Source organism: Rhinoderma darwinii, chromosome 13 (assembly GCF_050947455.1).
Source record: "Rhinoderma darwinii isolate aRhiDar2 chromosome 13, aRhiDar2.hap1, whole genome shotgun sequence".
Lineage (NCBI taxonomy): Eukaryota > Metazoa > Chordata > Amphibia > Anura > Rhinodermatidae > Rhinoderma > Rhinoderma darwinii.
The window spans coordinates 45,132,241-45,155,113 of NC_134699.1; the positions used below are offsets into that span (position 1 = coordinate 45,132,241).

Genomic DNA, 22,873 nt, shown 5'->3' on the forward strand with positions numbered 1-22,873 from the left:
AGGGCAGTGAAACCACGGTCTGAGGGGATTTAAAGGCCGTTATCACTGGGGTTTTCTGAGGGTCCGAAAGGCCCTTTTAAAGTAAAAAATGTTTAATGTTTGCAATCCCTGTTTAGTTACAAAAAATTCTCGGGCCATAGACAAAGTAGAGGATGACATAATTTGTATATGTGTATCTATTAAGAGATCTATCACTCCCGATTGCTAGAAAAAACCCAGTGTTTGAATATATGTGGGCGACCGTCCGCGTCTGTGAATATCCGCTATCTGCTTGGATCGCGCTTGTGTTGATAAATCTGTGTAGTTTGGACTGATCCTGTGTAGAATTGTAAAATGTAATCTCTTCTAGATAAAGTCATAGAAACGCTCTGTGTTCAGGTCATAGAGCCTGAATTGTACTTTACTTCTGTTCCACCAGTCCAGAATGAAACTCGGCTACTAGTGGCCACAATGTCCCTGCTAGAAAGAAGTGCAGTGTATCTGAGCTAGTTGTTCTTGAGGTGGGGGACCTAAGGCAGTACTGTATATCCATTCTGATGAGCGTGGGCTTTAGTATATCGATATCCCGCATGGACGAGCTTATGTAAATATGCCCTTATCTCTGGTAACGGTTTTAGAGGATGACGCGGCATTGGTTATTTCCATGCATGGACTAATGTTTAGCACCGATTCAGTGGATCGGTGATAAATGTTTTCTAATGGAATACCCCTGTAATGCTGGTTGACATAAAGAACGGCACGGCTTGCTGGCCTATTTTCTCCTCATCAGCTGTTCGACGCAATGTTGGATTGGCACTCTCCTTACCCCGCAATGGCCGCAGCTGTCCAAAGTTAATTTCCGTTATCCCCTCTCCTATAGTCCTCCTCTGTCTGTAAATATCGGTCTGCATATTTTTCGCGCCTTTTATGGTAATAATTCTTTACTGTATTACGTTGCTTCTTATTCCTTGCCCACCGCCGCCACCTGTCCTGCCCTGAAATGGCGAAATCGTGTATAAAATATCGCGCATGCGCGCTTCATCTGTTACGCTGCCCTTCCATGCTTCGTTCGTCGCTGAAACTATTTGCTGCGCTTGCGCCGCTGATGGTACACCCCCCCTTTCAGCGTCATATTGCACATCGTAACGGCTTTCCGTCGAAGAGGGAATGTCCCAATGCGCAAGCGCGAGATTTTGTGTGCGATGGAGGGAGGAGAGGAGCTGTCAATCAAAAACAAGGAAGCGGAGTTAACTCAAACGCTGGAGGAATGAAGATATGACACTTTCTGAAAGAAGATATGAGACTCTTATGCTCATTTGCATATGGCACAGAAACACTCAAAAACTGAATACTAAAGGTACAGAGCCTACTTCGAAAAAAATTATAGGTTAAATAACAATGATTTTTCACCCACTACCACCAGCCGTTGCTGGCTTGATGGGTAAAATGCTGGTGACGGGTTCCCTTTAAATGAGGGGGCGATAAGGGAACGGTCTGGCAGACCCCATAGACGTTAGACTTATGGTGGATCCTGATTATACCAGCTTTAGTTACACAGATCCCCTCATGGCAGAGTTGGCATGGACTTGAGGACGGTAAAGCGGGATGCATGGCAGTACTCAAACCACACTTTTAATATCTCAAGGTACCATAGAAATCCGATTTTTGTAAAAGCTAAACAAAAAAAAAGGTTTTCTAAATCCTGAGGAAGTAAAAAGCATATTTTTTTTATTTATATAGTAGTCCTGGCTGTATATAGTGGCTAACACTCCGCTAAATGTCATCATTTTAGTTGTGTATTGGTTGCAATGTTAATGCTCTATGTTAACAATAAGTGGTTGTGTATGAGGGCAGGCAGCGTCCTCTCGTCACTGGAGCGGGCTGTCTCTTATTTATTTCCCTTCCCCCTTCTCTTCCCTGTTCTCTGGTATCACGTAGGCTCACGGTGACTGTCACCTATGTACACACTCCCCTGCTGTGTTAAGTCACCTGTAGATACCTTGGACTTCGCCTCTGCCCAAGTATTGTAGCCGGCGTGCGTGCGTGCGTACTGCCCTCTGCCTGCCTGTAACTTGCTTTGCATTATGCAAGTAACGACACTGACCAAAGTTCTGTCGGTCCTTCCCAGCATCAAAGTGCAAATATCTAGAGGTTAAACTCACGGCGGAAAATGATTGCGCTCTTTACCTACACTCTACGAATGGTTTATGAACCACACGATAAAGACGGTGTCTGAGACAATTCCAGTTACGGTATTGGAATTTACCAAGACTCTATTAGGAAATCACACGGATGATCCGTTATAGTCGCTATGCACGGTACTTGCTGTAAAGGGACCGTATCTTTTTTACGTTTGTTAAAAATATGAACGTAAGCTGTGTAAAATGAAGCTCCACTTTTATCATTCAGTAAGGGTAATATCCATAGGGTGTCATGGAGCTGGGGTACAACAAAAGGGGGCCGGCCAGAAGAAATGGGACCTGATGAACTGAATTTAGATTACCAAAGGTTTCTATAGTGATCGAGGTTCAGTTCACTAGAACTGCAGGAAATCTGGGTATAGCAGACATAGTTTGGACACTAAAATTCGCCCATATTATGGCCGTCTGTCCAGTTTTTAAAAAACACATTTTCATATAACCTCTTCAAGAAGTCTTAGTTGATATAGGGGAATGTCTGTTCAGGATTCTCCTCTCTCGGTTACAAAAAGCATCTATGGAGGAACTGTCCTGCACTACAGACACCCAATTGATTTGAATGGGCACGGTGTAATGCTTACTTTCCCCTGAGTTGGAGCTGCAGGGAAATTGAACGCTTACTGTTTCACCACAAATTATAGCCGATCACTGGGGGTTCCAGCAGGGGAACATTTTGTGATCTACTTATTATTCTCCATAAAAATGTGGATTTATATCCAATTCAATTAGTGGAAATCTGGGTGGCAGACCCTACGGGCTCTATAATGGCTGTGACATGTATAACGCCAGCTGGATAGAATAATAAAGGAGAATACCTCAGAATCTTATATTGCCATTCTTTTTACTTTATTTATTCATAACCAGTCATGTATTTTCTTCTGACCTTTTGTCTCTCCCCTGTAGAACATGTCTGGGCTCTCAGACGGATCCCTTGGGCTTACATTACAGCATGTTTACCAACATGCTGGCAAGTCAGTGCAGTGAATCACAGCTCAAGAAGTGGCTGCCTCTTGCCAGCAGACTACAAGCCATTGGCACCTATGCACAGACCGAGCTGGGGCATGGTTAGTTTTGAACTGGGCATGGTGGAAAGTGTTGGGCATGCTGGCAGTGCCAGGAGAGACCTGCAGAGGGATGTAAGGTTTTGTAATGAAATGTAGCAAATAGTGAATGGGGTATATTTAAATTGGTGCTGCACGATTTCTAGAAACTGGCAGCCCAAATGTCTGTGTGTTTTTGTTTCTATTTTTTTTTTTTTTCAGATGACTAGTTAGAAACCATATCGGATTGCTACCTGTCCACTCATTTCGCTAAACCTTGTTGACCTGTAAGGCTCTGTTCACATCTGCGCCCATATTTTTGTTATCCTGTTCCATCATAGAAACAGAATAATGGAAGTTAGAACATAGATTATGGACACTTTTGCAACCAACTTTTTATTGTTCCAATGCATACACCAAATAAAATAGTCTTAATTCAAGGTATCCTAATGTTTTCGGTTTACAGCTTCTATGCAGATCGATGTGTCTCCATGGTTACAGACTACAAACAAACCCTGATCTTGCAATAATGTATTACTATCTGCCCTATCTTTTTGCTAACCTACAGACACCAAGTGAGTGGGTAGATAAAAAGAAGTAACAAATGGCTGCAGGATAACTGGGTCTGTTTATTAACTTCCACGGAGACACGCCGGTCTGGATAGGAGCTGTTGAAACAACTAAGGCCTCGGCCGTGACAAACGTGCGTGAATCGGGTCCGTATGTGTGGCGTTATGCATCAGTGTGCTTTGCGAGTGGCATGCGTTATTCACGCATTCGCAAAGCTTGTCTTTTCTTTTTTTTTTTTTTTCTTATTTTCAACTGAATTGATGCGTACATCGTGCACCGAACACGCATGTGCATGCGTGTGCTGTCCGTGGTTTTCACGTACCCATTGACTTCAATGGGCGCGTAGGTGCGTGATAACGCACCAATATAGGACATGCAGTATCTTTCACGCAGCGGACTCTCACTGCGTGTAAAATCACGCACGTGTGAACGGCCCCATTGAAATCATAAGTCGTGTTTTTGTTATTTATTTAAGACTATTTGCAAAGTTGCTTCATTTTAGCAATAAAAATAATGGTTGCAAAAGTTGACGTAATATTTAATTCTTTAACGTGCGCATTGTTCAAGCGATTCCAAGATTCGCAGGTTTCCAGTCTATTTCAGTGCACGACAACTTGTACCATTCTTGTAATCTCTACCATTACAGGTGTACATGAGCCGTACTATTTTTCAAATCCTCACATTAAGGCCTGATTCACACGAACGTGTTAAATGTCCGTGGGACGGCGGTTGAAACAGCGGCCGTCCCACGGACCTATGTATTTCAATGTGGCTGTTCACACAGCCGTTTTTTTCAATGGACCGTGTGAAGGGTCCGTGGGAAAATAGGACATGTCCGTTCTTATCGCGCATCCCTCCATAGACTTTCAAATGCAGTTTTTCACATCCGAGGGCGCAGTCACACGTGGAGTATTTGCCTTGTATAATAATAAGCTGCAGGAAAACTTTACAGTGTAATCCAATAAGAAAAACATTCAGCAATGCAAGAAAGAGTTGCAGAATATTTTTGACCTGTGAAATACAAGGAAAATATGCCACGTGTGACTGCACCCTAAAGTAGGACTGCAGGAAAAACTGAAAGGTGAACTCTATAAGATAAGGGCTTCCGCACAGGCGTGAGAGCACTTCTGAAAAAAGTCACCTATAGTATCAACTGACGTCCTCATCCAAGATCGGTGCGGTGAACAAATACCCGGTCCTGATTCCAGTATTTTGAGCATCATTTTATTAAGTTGTAAGATTCCTTTAACCCCTTCCCAACATCCGCCGTATATACAGTTGTCATGGCAGCCTGGGCAGGGTTATGAAGGCCCCCGGGTCTGCCATCTTTGTACTCCTGCAGGGCTTAATAGTTGCCTGTCAGAAACCGGATATAATGCAATACATTAGTATTGCAGTATATCGTGCAATCGATCCAATGATTGCTGGTGCAAGTCCCCTAGGGGGGGTCTAATAAAAAAAAAGTTAAATACAGTTAAAATCAATTTTTTTAATAATAAAAATATAAAAAGTTTAAAATAAAACTTTTTTCTTATTTTCACCCAAAAGCAATATAATTATATATATATATATTTTTTTTTTTTTAGATAACTGGTATACCCACATCCAGAAAAGTTTGAACCATTACAGTATAGCATTATTTCTCCTGCACGATGAAGAGCGTAAATAAATAATAATAATTGAAACCGCCAGAATGCCTGTTTTTTAGTAATCTCATCTCTTACAAAAAACGTTTTGGCTCTCAAAACAATGGCAACACAAAACAAGTTTTATTTTTAACAATTAGGCTATGTTCACACAGTTTTTTTTTTTGCAGGCGGAATTTCTGCCTCAAAATTCCATTTGGAAGATTGAGGCAGATTTTCCTCTCCCTGCACGCCGATTTTCGCAGTGTTTTTCGCCCGCGGGCTTAAAACGCCGCAAAATACGCTTTCTCTGCCTCCCATTGAAGTCAATGGGAGGTCAGAGGTGTAAACGCCCGAAGATAGGGCATGTCGCTTCTTTCTACCGCGAGGCGGTTTTACCGCTCGCGGGAGAAAACCGCCCCTGCCTCCCATTGAAATCAATGGGATACATTTTCGGGGCCTTTTTGACGAGTTTTGCGGCGCGGTTTCCGCGTCAAAAAAATCTCTGTGTGAACATAGCCTTACTTTTCCTTGTGAAAAAAGTAAAACATAAAAAAAACTGTAGAAATGTGGTATCGCTGTAATTGTATTTACCTGCAGAATAAAGTTAAGATGCTGTTTTTATCTGAAACTACAACTCGTCCTCATATGGCTATATCGACGGAAAAATAAAAAATATGAATTTTGGCAGGTGGGGAGAAAAAAAAGTAAAAAAAGTTCGGAGGGAAGGGGTTAAAGGTCTAAATCTGTGCATGTCCCTGCCGCAAGCCTGGGGGACAGCCAGAGGGACTACCAGGTGTGAGGTAGGACACAAAAATGTCAGAGATGGAACATGTCAATGTATGAAATATAATATCCTACATAATTATATATAAAAATAAGAAAAAAATTCAGCAGGGGCTGAAAGATGTGCTGAGACCATAGTGTGAATGGGGATTTCTAACGTCATTGTAAAATAATGCACTTGACTGATGCCCTGTGTGAACCTGTCCTTGCTCTATTCCTGTGTGTCTTACCCTTGCGCCATGTTAATTTGCTGGCATAACATATGGTTTATTTTTTTTTTTTTTTTTACTAGTCTTTATTGTACTGAAAGTGAAAAAAGAAGAAATAGTAATATTTCTGTAGTGTGTTCATTCTCCTATTGCTTCTATGCCTGGACCGCATTGCCTTCATTGGACTACTTGGCAAAATCTCATCCAACCCTACATGAACAACTAGGGCGGGCCATGCACACGACCGTTGTTTTTACTGTCCTTGCATGGCCCGGGAGCCCGCACCGCAGAAAGAACGGGCATGTCTTATTACGGCCGTGTTCTGCGGTCCGGGCTCATTGAAAATAATGGGCGTGGCCATGTGCAGGGCCCGCGATTTGCGGGCGGCTCGCGGCTGACAGTCCACTGCCGGCCGACCCGAAAATAACGGCCGTGCACATGGCTACGGTCGTGTGCATGAGGCCTAAGACAGCCACAATATAACGCAACATATGTATTGTGCTTGACTTGTGTCCTTTACGGCAGGTGCACCATCATAATGTTTCTTCCATGTCACTAGCCTCACAGGGAAAGTGTAACTCCCTATAACTCCGCTTCACTATTCCCTGAAAGTAAGATGCAGACTTTATTATAATAATGGGAATGGGGAGATCCATGAAAACAGTCTAACAGAACTGTTCTTGTTGCCCATAGAAACCAATCACAGCCCAGCTTTAATATTTCTAGAGCACTTTAAGAAATGAAAGCTGCTCTGTGATTGGTTACTATTGGCAACAGCTCTATCTCAAAAAGTAAAAATAATTTATATTAAAAACTAATTTGAAAGTTCCACCAAATACATTGACTGATATTTTTATAAAAAAAAAAAATCACTTTCAAAGGTTTAGACAGCCTTTAATCTCCCCCATAAGCATATTGAGACTGAAGGATATAAGCCCTAGAGATTTTGGAGAACCTTAATGAAGAATATGAACTCCTATTCCGATGTACTCCTACACAGTGGTTCATTGTGCCTGTGTGCAGCCTTGACCTACTTTTAGATTTAAATGAATAGAAATTGAAATTTTCCCATTGCAATTGCTGGAAAAGGATTGTACCTCTGAGAAAGAAGGCTGTGCATCTCACTGCAGCTAAGACGACCATTAATCTGTCTGTTGCGGGAAAGCAAAGGTTTTGCTGAACCCCTTCCCGACAATTGACGGGTCTGGCATGTCGGCATTGTAAGTAACTTACCGCATAGGAGCTGTGGGCGCTTTATCTTCAGCGGGTGTCAGCTGTAGTATACAGCTGATATCCCGCTGCAACGGCGGCAGTCACAGTTATTGCAGATCGCCAGCATTTAGCCCTTTCAATGCGGCGGTCAATGGCATCTGCCGCATTGAAGTGGTTGACACCCGCCCCCCCTGCGAGATATGGCCGGTGTCAAGGCAGGACCTAATAGGCTTAACTGTCAGATGAAAAATGACAGTTACAATACACTACGTAAGCCGTGCAGTCAGAGGCGTAGCTAGGAAAGACTGGGCCCCATAGCAAACTTTTGACTGGGGCCCCCCCCTTGTAGATAGTGCCTTTATTACAGCCCCCCCTGTAGATAACGCCATACAGCCCCCCCTGTAGATAGCTCCATACAGCCCCCTCTGTTTCCAAAATTGGGTCACTTTTGGGGGCTGCTACTGTTTGGGCTCCACAGGGGCTTTTAAAATGTGACTTGGCATTCGAAAACCATTCCAGCTAAATTTGACCTCCAAATGGCGCTCCTTTCTCTTTTTAGGCATGCAGTATGTCCAAACAGCAGTTTATGACCACTTATGGGGTATTGCCGTAATCGGGAGAAATAGCTTTTCAAATGTTGGGGTGCTTTTTCTCCTTTAGGCTATGTTCACACGGAGTATTTTGGGGGAGGAATATCTGCCTCAAAATTCCGTTTGGAACTTTGAGGCAGATATTCCTCTCCCTGCACGCCGATTTTCGCGGCAATTATCGCGCCGTTTTTCGCCCGCGGCCATTGAGCGCCGCGGGCATAAAACAGCGAGAAATACGCTTTCTCCTGCCTCCCATTGAAGTCAATGGGAGGTCAGAGGCGGAAGCGCCCGAAGATAGGGCATGTCGCTTTTTCCCGCGAGGCAGTTTTACTGCTCGCGGGAAAAAGACGCTGACGCCTCCCATTGAAATCAATGGGAGGCGTTCTCAGGCCGTTTCTGCCGAGTTTTGCGACGCGGTTTCCGCGTCAAACAACTCGGCAAAATACCCCGTGTGAACATAGCCTTATGTAGCTTTTCAATTTTATGGCCTAATTCCACTAAATTCGGCAAAAAACATGTGGGGTCAAAATGCTTACTACACCCCTTGATAAAATCTGTGAGGGGCGTAGTTTCCCAAATGGGGGTCACTTTTGGGGGTTTGCACTGTTTTGGTCCCACAGGGGCTTTGCAAATGCGACGTGGCACCCAAAAATCATTGCAGCAGAGCTTGAGCCCCAGAAGCCAAATGGCGCTCCTTCCCTTCTGAGCTCTGCTGTGTGTCCAAACAGGAGTTTATAACCACATATGGGGTATTTCTGTAATCGGGAGAAATTGCTTTTTAAATGTTGGGGTGTTTTTTGTCCTTTATGCCTTGTAAAAATGTTACATTTCTACGTTTTATTGGTAAAAAATTTTGATTTTCATTTTCACGGCCTCATTCCACTAAATTCAGCAAAAAAACAGCGGTCAAAATGCCCACTATACCCCTTGATAAATTCCTTGAGGGGTGTCGTTTGCCAAATGGCTCAAATGGCTCACTTTTGGGAGTATGTACTGTTTTGGCCCAACAAGACCTCTTCAAACCCGACATGGTGCCTAAAATATAGTCTAATAAAAAGAAGGCCCCAAAATCCTCTAGGTGCTCCTTTGCTTCTGAGGCCGGTGTTTCAGTCCATTAGCACACTAGGGCCACATGTGGGATGTTTCTAAACTGTAGAATCTGGGCAATAAATATTGAGTTGTGTTACCGAAAAAAGGTTAAAATAGGAATTTCTGCAAATAAAATTACATTTGTAAATTTCACCTCTACTTTGCTTCAATTCTTGTGAAACGCCTAAAGGGTTAAGAAACTTTCTTAATGCTGTTTTGAATACTTAGAGGCGTGCAGTTTTTAAAATGGGGTTATTCATGGGGGTTTGTATTGTATGGGCCCCTCAAAGCCATTCAGAACTGAACTGGTCCCTGAAAAAATAGCCTTTTGACGTTTTCTTGAATATGTGAGAAATTTCTGCTAAAGTTCTAAGCTTTGTAACGTAATGTTCAAAAAAAACTATTTCAACATAAAGTAGACATATGGGATATGTGAAATAGTAACTATTTTGTGTGGTATTACTATCTGTTTTACAAGCCGATACATTTATTTTTAGAAAAGCGCTAATTTTTGCACATTTTCTGTTAATTTGTGTTTTTCACAAATAAATATTGAATTTATCGACAACTTTTTTCCACTAACAAAGTACAATATGTCAGGAGAAAACAATCTCGTAATCGATTGGATAGGTAATTTTTTTTTTTTTTTAGTAAGAACTTATATAAGAACTTATATAAGAAATTAGGCCTCATGCACACGGCCGTGCCCGTAATCACGGCCCGCGATTGTGGGCACGGCCAGCCGCCGACATCCACGGGCCGCATTTTCGTGCCGTGCTCCCAAGTATGGGAGCACAGCCCGTAAAAGCAGAAAAGGACATGCTCCATATTTCCCGGCACGGACACCCTTCCGTAGCGATACGGAAAGGTGTCCGCGGCTAATAGTACCGGGCAGGTCCGTAATTGCGGACCATATTGTAGTCCGCAATTACAGACTTTTTTTTTTACGGTCATGTGCCTTAGATGTGATTGATAACAGGTGGATCCTGCGTGTCAGACACACGCATGTCCCGCTGTCACCGGAGCGGTCAGTCCTGCTGACCTGACGGATTCGGGTTTCAGAGCAAGATACAGCTTCTATGTATCCAGGATACATAAAAGCTGCATCTCAATAAGTAATTGTAATTTTGTTATTCACTATAATACATTATAAATGTTTTTAAGCCCTTTTCTTTGCTGCTCTTGCATACTGTCTCGTGCACAGGAATGCAAATTACCATCACCGTTCACAAATGATCAAAATGTCAATCATTTGCAGATCGCGCAAGTAATGGCTCATGGGCCCAAATCCTGGCCTTCACCAGTGCTGAGAGCAGGAGTTTACAATCCCATTATATAGTACTTCATTTTAAGATGGACTCACAAAATTTTGGACCTATTTAGATTTAAAAAAATCAAAATGGTGTTCAATGTTGGACGTTCGCTTTAACTTGTGGCCTGAAAGTAGGTGAAGTACAGATTTTCCATTCCCATATGAGGGCACTTTTGCTGAACCAATAGCTCGGAGCCTGGAGAACCTACACACTATATAATGGTATTTGAGTCTAACATCTGTTAAATTCATGAATGTCATAGACGCACAAATCTGTGAGATTGAAATTCAATGTTTGAAGGGCAATTTGATCTTGTAGATAAATATTGAATTACATCTTCGGTTACATATGGTGTTTTCTCATTTTCTGTCTGGCCTGGTAAAGCTTCACTCACAGCTTATATATTTCTTGTTGGTAAAGATGGTTCATTCTCCTCTTTCACTGATAATGGATAAGTGGCCCATGTCCTCTTCATAGAGGACATCTTGCCATGGGGTAAAATGATTGGGGTTGCACAAATAATTCCGTGTTCTATTTCACCACAGAAATCAATATACTCATCATGTTATTCTCTCTCTCCCTCTCTCCTCTCTATCCTTCCTTATAAAATCACTTCACTATTCAATTACCAAATTTCTTCACACCTCTTATTTGCACCTCCTGTCTGTTGATTGCCCGATTTTTCTTTTCCAACATTTCCCCCCTACCCCATCCTCATTCCTCTGCAGCTTTGTACACCGGGGCCGTCCTGAGCCCCTTGATTTGCACTTAGGCATGTTCTTGCCCACCCTACTGAGCCAGGCTACTCCCGAGCAGCAGGACCGTTTCTTCATGCCTGCCTGGAACCTGGAGATCATTGGAACATATGCCCAGACTGAAATGGGACATGGTAACAAAGACTTTTGACGCATTTCGCTTCTTCATGGGTTTTATAGTAACAATTTATAGATTTTCTGTAGAATTAGATTTAAGTATATAGTGTAGGTTTTCTGCAGGTTTCTCTGGGAGGGTTAACACTGCGATGCCTTTTACCATTATTTGGGAGGTACTAAGGGTTGTTTGTTCTGAATTTTGTTTAACATCCCCTTTTTATTCATTACAGGGACACATTTGAGAGGACTGGAGACAACTGCCACCTATGACCCATCTACGCAGGAGTTCATTCTGAACAGCCCCACTGTGTCTTCTATCAAGTGGTGGCCTGGAGGGTGTAAGATATTGCCAGGGTGGAGATTGTGGGTTTGCCCATAAGAATTGAGGCGTTGAGGGCAGTTAAGAGTGATGATCATTAGTATGGGGAAAATAATAATAATTGTCTCTCATCTGCAGTGGGGAAGACCTCAAATCATGCTGTGGTGCTGGCACAACTCTACACCCAAGGGGAACACAAGGGGCTACAAGCCTTTATTGTTCCTATTCGTCAGATGGGTACACATGAGCCTTTGCTAGGTGGGTTTTATTTAAAATCTTTTGCAAGCCCACTTATAAATGTCTTATGTGTTTGTGTTCATCACAATCTTTATCTCCACTACAGGTGTGACTGTTGGAGATATCGGGCCCAAGTTTGGATTTCATGAAACCGACAATGGATTCTTGAAATTCGACAAAGTCCGCATTCCACGTGAAAACATGCTGATGAAATATGCACAGGTGAGCCGCTGTACATTTCCTTTCTTCTCCAGCATGAATTGCCCAGTGTCTGTGCTTCATGCTGTTCACATAATGAAGAAAAGGAGACCGATCGTAGAGCTCCTATTCCCTAACATAGGAGCCACAGTGCAAAAGACCTGTATTGTATACGGGAGTGTAGGAGACAGGGCCCACATTATGTCTTCTCTTTATCATCATATACGTGGCATGCAGCATGGACACTGGGCTGTCCGTGGTGCAATATCAGGAGAAGAAAGCAAAACTATAAAATTAAAGGCTATAAACACCTTTGAGGGCATTTAAAAAAAAAAAAAATAGATTAGTCCGTGTAATTAGTGTACCTAATAAAGACTAAATTACAAACTTACACTAAACACACAGACTAATCTATTTATTTAAAACAAAAACAAAAAAATGCCCTCAAAGTTGTGCATAGCATATAAATGCACTGCCCATGTATCGCGGATATGGGGCAACTTCTCCTTTTGGGTGAATGCTATTGTCTCTAGGCACCCTTCAAGCCATACTGAACTGTTTAGATGCTGACGCGTTTCAGTGAGAATTCATCCCGACCATAAATATAATCTCTCTTTTATAAACATCCATGTTTTCTCAGGTGGAACCAGATGGAACCTACGTAAAGCCACTTAGTGATAAGCTGACCTATGGTACCATGGTGTTTATCCGCTCCATGATTGTGGGAGACTCTGCACGCAGCCTCTCTAGGGCGTGCACTATTGCTGTGCGCTACAGTGCTGTACGACATCAATCTGAGATCAGACCTGGGTGAGTGTTACTCACTGTTTGTACAAACAAAAAAAATTATTGTCCAACTACCTGGCCTGGTGGCAGATGGGATATCCCTATTTCGCAGGAACCTAAGTAGGGCTTCAGGATGATGTGCTAAGTCACAATCAAGATTTTGAGTTACATTTCATCCACTGCCTATCATGTTCTAACCCATTCTATATTATTACACGTCTACATGACCTACCCTCTGTCTCCTGCAGGGAGCCTGAGCCACAGATCCTGGACTTCCAGACCCAGCAATACAAGTTGTTCCCACTACTAGCCACAGCATATGCATTCCAGTTTGTGGGGTCTTACATGAGCCAAACCTATCATAGAATAACAGGTGACATCCAGCAAGGGAACCTGAGTGAACTTCCAGAGGTGAACCTACCTGAGTGAATGAGGGCTGGTGAACAAGTCTTGCATTATGTACTGTACCTAATATGTATCATGTAGAACAGACCATCAGTGGCGTGCAACTTCTCAAATATTTCCGCAGCTCCATGCAATCTCTGCAGGATTGAAAGCCTTTACTACATGGGTTGCAAGCAGTGGCATAGAAGAATTCAGAATGGCATGTGGAGGGCATGGATACTCTTGCAGCAGTGGAATCCCTGACATCTACGTGACATTTACTCCAGCATGTACCTATGAGGGGGAGAATACAGTGATGATGCTGCAGACAGCCAGGTAAATGCTTGGGGGGGGGGGGGTGTGGTTCATATCACCGTAACCGCAATTAAAAATGTTACTCGTATGTAAACTGCCGTGTTGACTTCCCCCTGTGTTCCTATGCAGGTTCCTTTTCAAAAGTTATACTGCAGCCTTATCTGGAGAACGCCTTGGAGGAATGGTCTCCTACCTTAATGATGTGTCCTTACACCGTGTGCAGGCTCAGCCCCTGGCTGGGCGGTCTTTGGTGACAGATATTAACGACCTGGACAGTCTAGTAGAAGCCTATAAACAACGGGCAGCTTGGTAAGTAAAAATATGGATGGCAAGGGTTGCCTTTTTTATTTTATTCTTTGACAGGTAGATGACAGATTGAAAAACTGATGTCCGTTTCTTCAATTATTCAATGCGTTTACGAAAATTCAATCTTGCATGAAGAGGAGCAGGTAGCACGCTGGCTGGTATAGTTTCTGAGGCGACCGTAGAACACCCAAAGAGTCTTGTGCATGGGTCTTATTAATTTGGCAACTATACTGCCCAGTTTGCTACCTGTATCTCTCCACGCCAGATGCAAGATCGGAAAGTGCAACTAAACTTGGAAATTAAATTCTAGAAAATTGCAGCGCCAGCACCTCTAGACCGGACAGGTGAACACATGGAGTCTATGTTGAGTTCAGAGTCGACAATAGTATTCCTTAAATTCAGGAATCCATGACCGCATCAAAGTGTAAAAAAAAAAAGCAATTTTTCTGTTCATAAAGAAGTTGAGCCTCTTTTGAACAATTAAGCATTGCTTGAGAAAGAACTAGTTTATGAGCTGAAACATCACTTATGTGGTTGTACTAGTACGATAAAAGGTGTAGAGAACTGCTACAAATAGTATCTCTCTCTCTCTTGACATTACACAACCGTACATTAACAGGTTAAGGAGAATCTTTCACCTCCCCATACATAACACGCCCCCTTGCCAGTTTGTCAGACAAAGTACAAGACTGATCTCTCGCAAGAGATGAGCGCGCATGCGCGCTCTCCTCTCCCCGGCTCTGTCCGTATCACTGACACGCCCCTTTGCCTGTTCGGATGAAAAGACTGCAATCACACACTCTCTCATGCTGTGGCACTGTCCATATCTGATTGGACAGTGTCACAGTCATAGTAACACGCCCCCTTGACAGTACACGTCCTGTTGACTGTTCAGGGGGTTATTTAAATATCGGGCGCCAAATATAACGGCACCGATAACTAAATAACGGTGGGAGGTAGAAAAAAAAAGTAAAGTGCCCCAGGGTTTGTGAAGCCCTCCCCATTACATGTGCAGCAGAGTGCAGCATGTAATGGGGAGGGCTTCACAAACCCTGGGTGAAAGGTTCCCTTTAAGGACTAGGCTGTTTTACAACTAAATGACCAGAGAAAATGTCACAATTTTGCTATGCGCTTCTTTAGATAACTAGAACTCTGCAGGTGAATAAAGTTTATCTTTGAATTTTACACTCTTTTAAAGGACAGATAGGGCTTAGTTTTAGTGGCATTTGTCAGTATACATCATTTTAATTTTTTTCTCTAAAGTGGGCAAAATTGGAAAAAATGCAAGAATTTAGCAAATGCGTCAGTTTACGTGAGCAATTTTCACACACCGTATGGACCACGGACAAAATTAATCCCCTTTCACATTATTACTTCTCCCGTGCATGGGGATACCAAATATGTGTGCCTTATTTATCACATAGAGATGTAGGAGGGCGGACGATAGAAGAAGCTTATTTCACAAATCGCCTTTTTTTCAAAGCTGATTTGACAAAACTCAGTTGAGTTTCTATAACACTTCCAAAATATCTGCTCTTGAAGCAGAAATCCCAAAATATTCATCTAGGGGTATAATGGGAATTTTATTTTATTTTGGTTTCCTAAAACAAGAAATTGCAGGTTAATGCAAATGGCGCTTTCCAACAGTCCAACATTGAAAAATTTGCAAATCTGATACCCCCCCCCCCATTCCCTCCCTCACCCTTGGAGTAAAATCAGGGGGAAAATAAAAATGGAATGTAGGGCAATTATATTTTCAACTGATAATCTAAAATCAAATAATTCAGAACAGCGTGGTATTTGTTTAAAACATGGGTGAATGCACAGGCCTGGTTGTGAGGGAGAAAAAAAAAAAAAAAAAATATGGAATCTTTACCGCCCATCTTTTCTACAGACGCGGCACTTTTTCTGGGGGTTGCTTCTAGTTAGTGTTAGGCATTTTATCAGTCCCATTCACCTTTCAGTCAATCCTTTTGACATCCTCAGACTGGGGGCATTCCCTGGTATCCTGAACATCAAATATATGGCCTTCAATAATTTTCTCCTGGAAATCCAGGTATGTGTGTCTGCCTCTATTTTTTTTTTATACAGCACAAATGAGTTGTGGATGGCCACCTGTAGTAGATAAATGGCCACTTTTCGGTACCAGGTTTTCGTTTTCCGATTCACTAAATAGGGCTGTAAAACCTGGTCGCTTAAATCCACCCCCCCCATGTACTTGTTATATTCGGACACGCTCACTGGTTTGTGCTTGTCCGATGTTGCCCCTCTTTCCCTCACTGCAACTGTTGCTTCGGTAGAAATTGTGCTTAGCACATATATACATCTTTGTGACCCCTGTACTTGACCGCCAGTAATTCCTCAGATGCACAAGCACAGGAGTCCCCCTTCACCATGTGCTTCCCCACTAATTGCTGCGGAAAACCAATTCGATTTTTGCGCATGGTACCACATGCCCCGGTCCTCGCAGCATGCGAATGGGGGGCATCCAGGAACCATTATTGAGCAGTCCCGTCCTTCATAAAGTCTGAAGGCGGTAGTATATCCTGACCCGCTTTCACACAATTTATAAAGCTTAATGCCATATCTTGCCCTTTTGGAGGGTAGATATTGGCAATTCTAAGCTTTCCATGGAAGTTGAGGGGGATTCGTCCTCACTTACATTCTGCTCTGAGGTGTAAAGTTGCAGGAATAAATTATAAATTGTTTGGCAATTTATCAGTGGCCTTAATTTGAACAACCGATCACTATTTGCATCGGTACTTGGGGGGGGGGGGGGAGGGGGCTGTAAGTTGTCATTGAAGTGAAGGAACCTCATTATCGTTTCAGAACGAGACCTGGGCATTACTTCAGAATTCACTGGGGTGGCTTGGGTGGGTCTTGTTGACTAGTACAACCTTATGTGGAGCTTTTTTGCAATGCCCATATTTAGGCCCCAAATTTTTTTTAATTCTGACAAATTGGTGGCCGTCCAATCTCTGGCATGGGCGGATGAAGGTTTCTGCCTTATATACTGAGTGGCATATAAATTGGTTTGGTGGACGATCATATTTAGGAGGTCGTCAGTAATAAATAAACAGAAGTAATCCATTTGGGAAAAATTTGAATTGTCCACATTTATGCTAGGAGTGGCAGTAAATGCGTAGATGGCAGTAAATGCGTGGATTCTAGGCCCAAAAGTGGCGCAGGTGCCCATACGAGGGCCGAACCAGGTTCCCATGCTACAGCGCTACTGGGCCCTGCGCTTCCATGTTCTACAGTTTCAACTGCGTCAGGGATAACGTCCCCTGAAGACGAACCTGATGTGACTATCATTGTCACTGCCTAAAACAGGTTCCAACTCTGATGCTGTCTGAGTCTGACCACAGCATGGCGTATGCCTCTTCCGCGCTAAACAACTTTCTTGCCATAATGTCACTAAGACTAACTAAGCAAAATAAAAAAAATTTATAACAGATTTTCCCTACCTGCCTATTCTAATAAAGATAGAAAGTTAGATGGAAATGTATCTATAAAAATAATGACGTGTAGGTGACCATGTATTTTTTTGTAACACTGTATATTCTTCTGGCAGCGAATCTTTCTATGTCTCTTCTTCTTCTCACACTGAAACAATGTGTAAGGAGAAGAAAAGAGGCAGGAGATTCGCTGCCAGAAGTTTCAAAATAAAAACAAATGTGATCATTGTGATTGGTTTTCACATGATCAGGGACCAATCTTGTCCCTGCTACTCTGCCCAGAGCTGTTGGTAATAGCGTGGGCAAAGTACTGTGTGCACCCGATCACGTGCACACTATATTTTTTTATAGAAATGCATGTGATCGTTGTGATTGACTCTCACAGCGATCACATGATCAGGGAGCAACCGATTGGTCCCTGATACTGTGCCCAGGGCTGTTGGCCGCGATCAAGCGTGCACACTCTCTCTGAAGTGCTGCCGTAATTAGTCTGTACGGCGGACTTCAGGGACCCTGACCGCTGGCGGTAAAAACGCAGCCAGCGGCCGGGAACCTGTTAATGTCGTCCACCCTGTGATCTGCCTCTAGTTTACATAAACATATATTGTCGTCCTTATTTTTGGTTTTGGATCTTTGCAGCGAATGAAAAGCAATTCTATGTATTGTTTTTAGGGTTAACTTCCTTTTTATTAGACCTTTATATGTTACGAGCTCTCAGTCATTTACTTGCCTGTATTCTAGGCTAGTCGTGGCTGCCTCCAAAAATGTCCAGTCTGATCTGAAACGTGGAAAGCGTAAAGAAGATGCGTGGAACAAGAACTCTGTGGATCTGGTCCGGGCCACCGATGTAAGACCGGAACCTCAATAGTTGGCTCTATATACTCCGCATTGTAAACCAGTAATTGGCTTTTTTTGCTATAATACTTAATTTTCTTTTAATTTGCAGGCACACTGTCATTTTGTGGTAGTCAAGCTTTTTGTGGACAAGCTGTCTGAGGTGGTGGATGTGGCCGCTCATCGTATCTTGAGCTCACTCTGTCTCCTCTACACTCTGCATGGAATCAGCAGGAATACTGGAGACTTTCTGCAGGTCTGTGTGCAAGAAATTACTCCACAGTATGGGGGGGGGGGGGGAGGGGGGGTTTGGCAGCGATTTGGCACATGGGTCAGGAATGTGGCTTATTAGTGGTGACATCCGGTTTAAGATGATTTCACATTGCAATCCAGATTATGTTGGGCCATTGGCCTATTATGGCAGACAAGCCATATAAAATGGTCTTCATTAAGCATGGCTGAACATCCAGTCCAGAGATTATTGCTTTCATTCTGTGTGGATTCTTCTTCTTTTCCTTCTTTCTTTTTTTTTTCTCCTTTTTCTTCTTTCTTCTTTCTTCTTCTTCTTTTTTTTTTTTTAAAGGTTATGTTCACTTTTAATTAAGAAACTTTGCAAGAAGTCCTGATATAAATAATCCTAACTTGCTGTATACAGCTGCTGTACAGAGCTGTGTGTGATACATGGATCTACACAGGAGCTGTATACACAAAACGGTAGGTATTTTTAAAATCAAGACTGTTTTCAAAGTTATTATTTTTAATTTTACATGCATTTCAGCAATCATTTTTTTGCAAAAGTGTACATATCCTATGAAGATACTATTTTCTTTCTGTGCATCATGTACTGTATATCTATAGAAAATTGCTGATCAGAGAATGGTGGTGTAATAGCATTTTTCCTCCTTGCAGGCTAGCCTCCTGACAACTTCCCAGTTGGAGCAGGTACAGCAGCGGATTAAGGATTTGTTGGCAGTAATCCGGCCTAATGCAGTAGCTCTAGTGGATGCATTTGATTATACGGACACTCAGCTGGGCTCTGTACTCGGGAGGTACGATGGGAACGTGTACGAAAATATGTTTGAATGGGCAAAGAAATCACCCCTGAATAAGACACAGGTAAGATTTTCTAAAAGGTGGATTAGGGTGATGAAGGGTTAATCGTCTAAAGCGAACATGGAACTTAATTTTATTTAATCTAAATAGGTGAAAATTCTTTGCCTAGTGGCCCTTTCATTATAATTTGTCATTTATCTCTAAGGCTGTTCTCCCCAGCAGCACCGTTCCTGTATCGGAGCGGGCCCTCCGGGCCACGTCCCACCGGCTGTAGTCAGTGCATTAGCTACGTTTTACTATCCCATACTTGAATGGAAAATTAATAATGTTCCTTTCTTTTTTTAGGTTCATGAATCCTTCTACAAATATCTGAAACCTCTTCAGTCCAAGCTGTGATTCTCTTTTCTGAATGGAAACCGGACCAGCAGAATTCATTGTATAATTTTTGGTTTTAGCTTTCTTTGCAAAGATCTTCTCTCTTATTGATTACTCCAAAATGATATTAAGTAGGAGGGGTTGGTCTATGGGAACTGTAATGGTTTTCTCTAAATTCCCCCTTGTACCGCTAACGACCCTTTCAGTGTGAGCCTCTACTGAGGGCCCCCGCTGACGTCACTATTCGCTTTTACATCTCAATGACATATATACATCTGGTATAAAATGTACATTCCAGGATGCCAGCTTGGGGGTAATGAAGCCTCTATTAAAGGGGTTTTCCCATCAGGGACATTTGACATCCACAGGATATGTTATAAATGTGTGTCCCACCTCTGGGACCCCCACCTATCTCCAGAACGGGGCCCCCTAAACCCCCACTCTACCGCTCAGTGTTGCGGCTGAAGTGTGTGATTTCCAACCATGAAGAAGAAAACAGCTTAGCTCGCTGAGCTACGCTGTTTCCGTAACTCCCATAGTGAATGGCAGTTACGGAAGCAGCATAGCATGTGAGATACAGTTATCGTAACTACCATTTAGTTCTATGGGACTTGCAAAAACAGCGTAGCTCAGCGAGCTAAGCTGTTTTCTTCTTCATGGTTGGAAATCAGACGCTTCAGCCGCAACACAGAGCGGTAGAATGGGGTTTAGGGGACCCCGTTCTAGAGATAGGTAGGACCCGCATGTATCTGTCATATATGACATATCCTGTGGATATGTCATAAATATCCCTGATGGGAAAACCCCTTTAAGTAGACCTCATTTTTAACATGGTTTAACTTTTTGAATGAACTGCAAAATGTTTTAGAATTTGTTTGAATGTTCTAGACAAATGGTAATTACTGTAATATTATTCTCTACTGCCCAATATTAAGCTGCAGGGCTGATAAGGTGATTATTAGGTCACCATATTGGATCTCCGTGACCTACTACTAGAACCTGTAATTAATACAATAATGATGTAAGTACCTGACAATATATCTAAATTTCGTATTTGTCTGTCTTTATTTCATTGAATGGGTGAAATAATTGTGGCAGAGTGTTTGTCAATACATTACGAGGACATGAGTATGAAATTGGAAGATAATAATTCCAGAAAGACCTTTGAAAACATTATTATTATTATTATGTACCTAAGAAGAATACAGCTGGAATTTGACAGCCGCTGTCAAGGTGTGATCTATATTATATGTACATCCGTATATTTGTTTTGGGAGTGATCATTTAGTGACTCTAGTAAGAAAAACAAGCTTTCCCTGTGAATTCTAATCTGAAATAATAACTAACGTTAGTGCCATTTCTTCTGGCTGTTTCCAAATCTAGAATTTGCCGGGGTCCTTGCTTAGCAAAAATCCATACATATATCCGGTGACAGCAGCAGGATTCTGTTGTCCCTGTGAAATCCTTCAGGCCACGTCCTCTCCCCTGTTAATGACTAATGGTGATTGACATACAGACATCTATTGACAGATTTCTGAGAAAATATTTGTATTTTTTTTTTCATCACCACGAACCCATTATAAGTTTTTCTAATTTTATGAAGGAACAGAAAAATAGAATTTACAATGCAGATGAGAACCTAGCCTATATCAAATACCTTTAAAGGGAACCTGTCATGCGCATTATGCTGCTCGTGCTGAAGGCAGCATAATGTACTGACGGACGCGCTGATTTAAGCGGTCTGTCACTTATCTGCTAATGTGAAGCAGTTTCAAAGGAACTTACATGGAGAACCTCGTCAGCAGAGGCAGAGAGGAGTCTGGAGTTAGCTCCGCCCCCTTTCTGCTTGACAATCTCCCCGATGTGCATCTGTCAATCAGTGGAGTGTGGGCGGAGCTAGAGGCAGCTCATGAATACTTCAGACTCCTCTCTTCTGACGCTTCCCGGGTTCTCCATGTAAGTTCAGAAACAGCTTTACAGTAGCAGATAATTGGCGAGCTGCTGACATCAGCGAGTTTGTCGCTACAGCAGTGAAGGCAGCATATGGGTGACAGGTCCCCTTTATCGCTATAGGTGTTCATGTTATTTCAGTGCTTCATACAGCATCTTTACACTCAGGCGAATTTACCAATTACCAACAAATAAACATTTGGAAACTTCACCTGTTACATGTAGCGAAATACACTATAGGGACACAAGTATTGGGACATCTACACATTACACCTATAGGAGCTTTTGTGACATCCCAGTCTAAATCATTATTATAAGGATTATTAAGAAGATGGTCCCGTCCCCCCCCCCCCCCTTTGCAGCTTAAACAGGTCCCACTCTTGTGGGAAGGCTTTCTGCAAGGCTTTCTCCGTGGGAATTTCTGCTCATTCATCTAGAAGAGCATTTGTGAGGTAAAACAATGATGTTGGACGAGAAGGCCTGGCTTGTTATTTCCATCCCAAAGATGTTGGATGGGGTTGAGGTAAAGTCTCTGTTCGGGCCAGTAAATTTCTTCCACACCAAACTCACCCAATCATTCCTTTATGAACCCTTCTTTGTGCACTGGGGCACAGTCATGCTGGAATGGAAAAGGGCCAAACCCCAAACTGTTCCCACAAGTCGGAAGGATACAATTGTCCTAAATGTCTTGGTATACTGAAGCATTAAGATTTCTTCTCACTGGAACTCAGGGGCCTAGGCCGACCCCATAGCATTATCTCTCTCTCTCTCCCCCCCCCCCCCAAACTTTACAGTTGGCACATTGCAGTCGGGCAGGTAACGTCCCCCTGGCATTTGCCAAACTCAGACTCATCCATCAGACTGCCAGAAATAGAAGCGTGATTCATCACTCCACAGAACATGTGTCCACTGCTACAGTCCAGTGGCGGCGTGCTAATGAACCTCCATGTACCAACCACAGTCTATACAGAGACCATGAACCTTCCTATAACAACCACAGTCTATACAGAGACCATGAACCTTCCTATAACAACCACAGTCTATACAGAGACCATGAACCTCCATATAACCACTACAGTCTATACAGAGACCATGAACCTCCATATAACCACTACAGTCTATACAGAGACCATGAACCTCCATATAACAACCACAGTCTATACAGAGACCATGAA

General features: G+C 42.7%; 1 protein-coding gene across 4 annotated transcripts in view; it reads left to right on the top strand.

The window, feature by feature from the left end:
- The window catches only part of ACOX1 (acyl-CoA oxidase 1), a 21,952-nt gene extending 1,731 nt beyond the window's left edge, over nucleotides 1–20,221 (top strand). For 2 of the 4 annotated variants that reach the window (XM_075845634.1, XM_075845632.1), the window contains exons 3-14: nucleotides 11,340–11,500; nucleotides 11,714–11,821; nucleotides 11,941–12,060; nucleotides 12,146–12,261; nucleotides 12,878–13,047; nucleotides 13,272–13,434; nucleotides 13,553–13,743; nucleotides 13,852–14,031; nucleotides 18,228–18,333; nucleotides 18,433–18,576; nucleotides 19,230–19,436; nucleotides 19,719–20,221. In XM_075845634.1, the coding sequence (XP_075701749.1) occupies nucleotides 11,340–11,500; nucleotides 11,714–11,821; nucleotides 11,941–12,060; nucleotides 12,146–12,261; nucleotides 12,878–13,047; nucleotides 13,272–13,434; nucleotides 13,553–13,743; nucleotides 13,852–14,031; nucleotides 18,228–18,333; nucleotides 18,433–18,576; nucleotides 19,230–19,436; nucleotides 19,719–19,769 (1,717 nt within the window). In that variant the 3' untranslated portion in view covers nucleotides 19,770–20,221. Of the gene's footprint in view, nucleotides 1–3,080; nucleotides 3,242–11,339; nucleotides 11,501–11,713; nucleotides 11,822–11,940; nucleotides 12,061–12,145; nucleotides 12,262–12,877; nucleotides 13,048–13,271; nucleotides 13,435–13,552; nucleotides 13,744–13,851; nucleotides 14,032–18,227; nucleotides 18,334–18,432; nucleotides 18,577–19,229; nucleotides 19,437–19,718 lie in introns of all 4 variants that reach the window. The other 2 variants (XM_075845635.1, XM_075845633.1) reach the window with 2 other exon arrangements.
- Nucleotides 20,222–22,873: the final 2,652 nt, after the last annotated feature.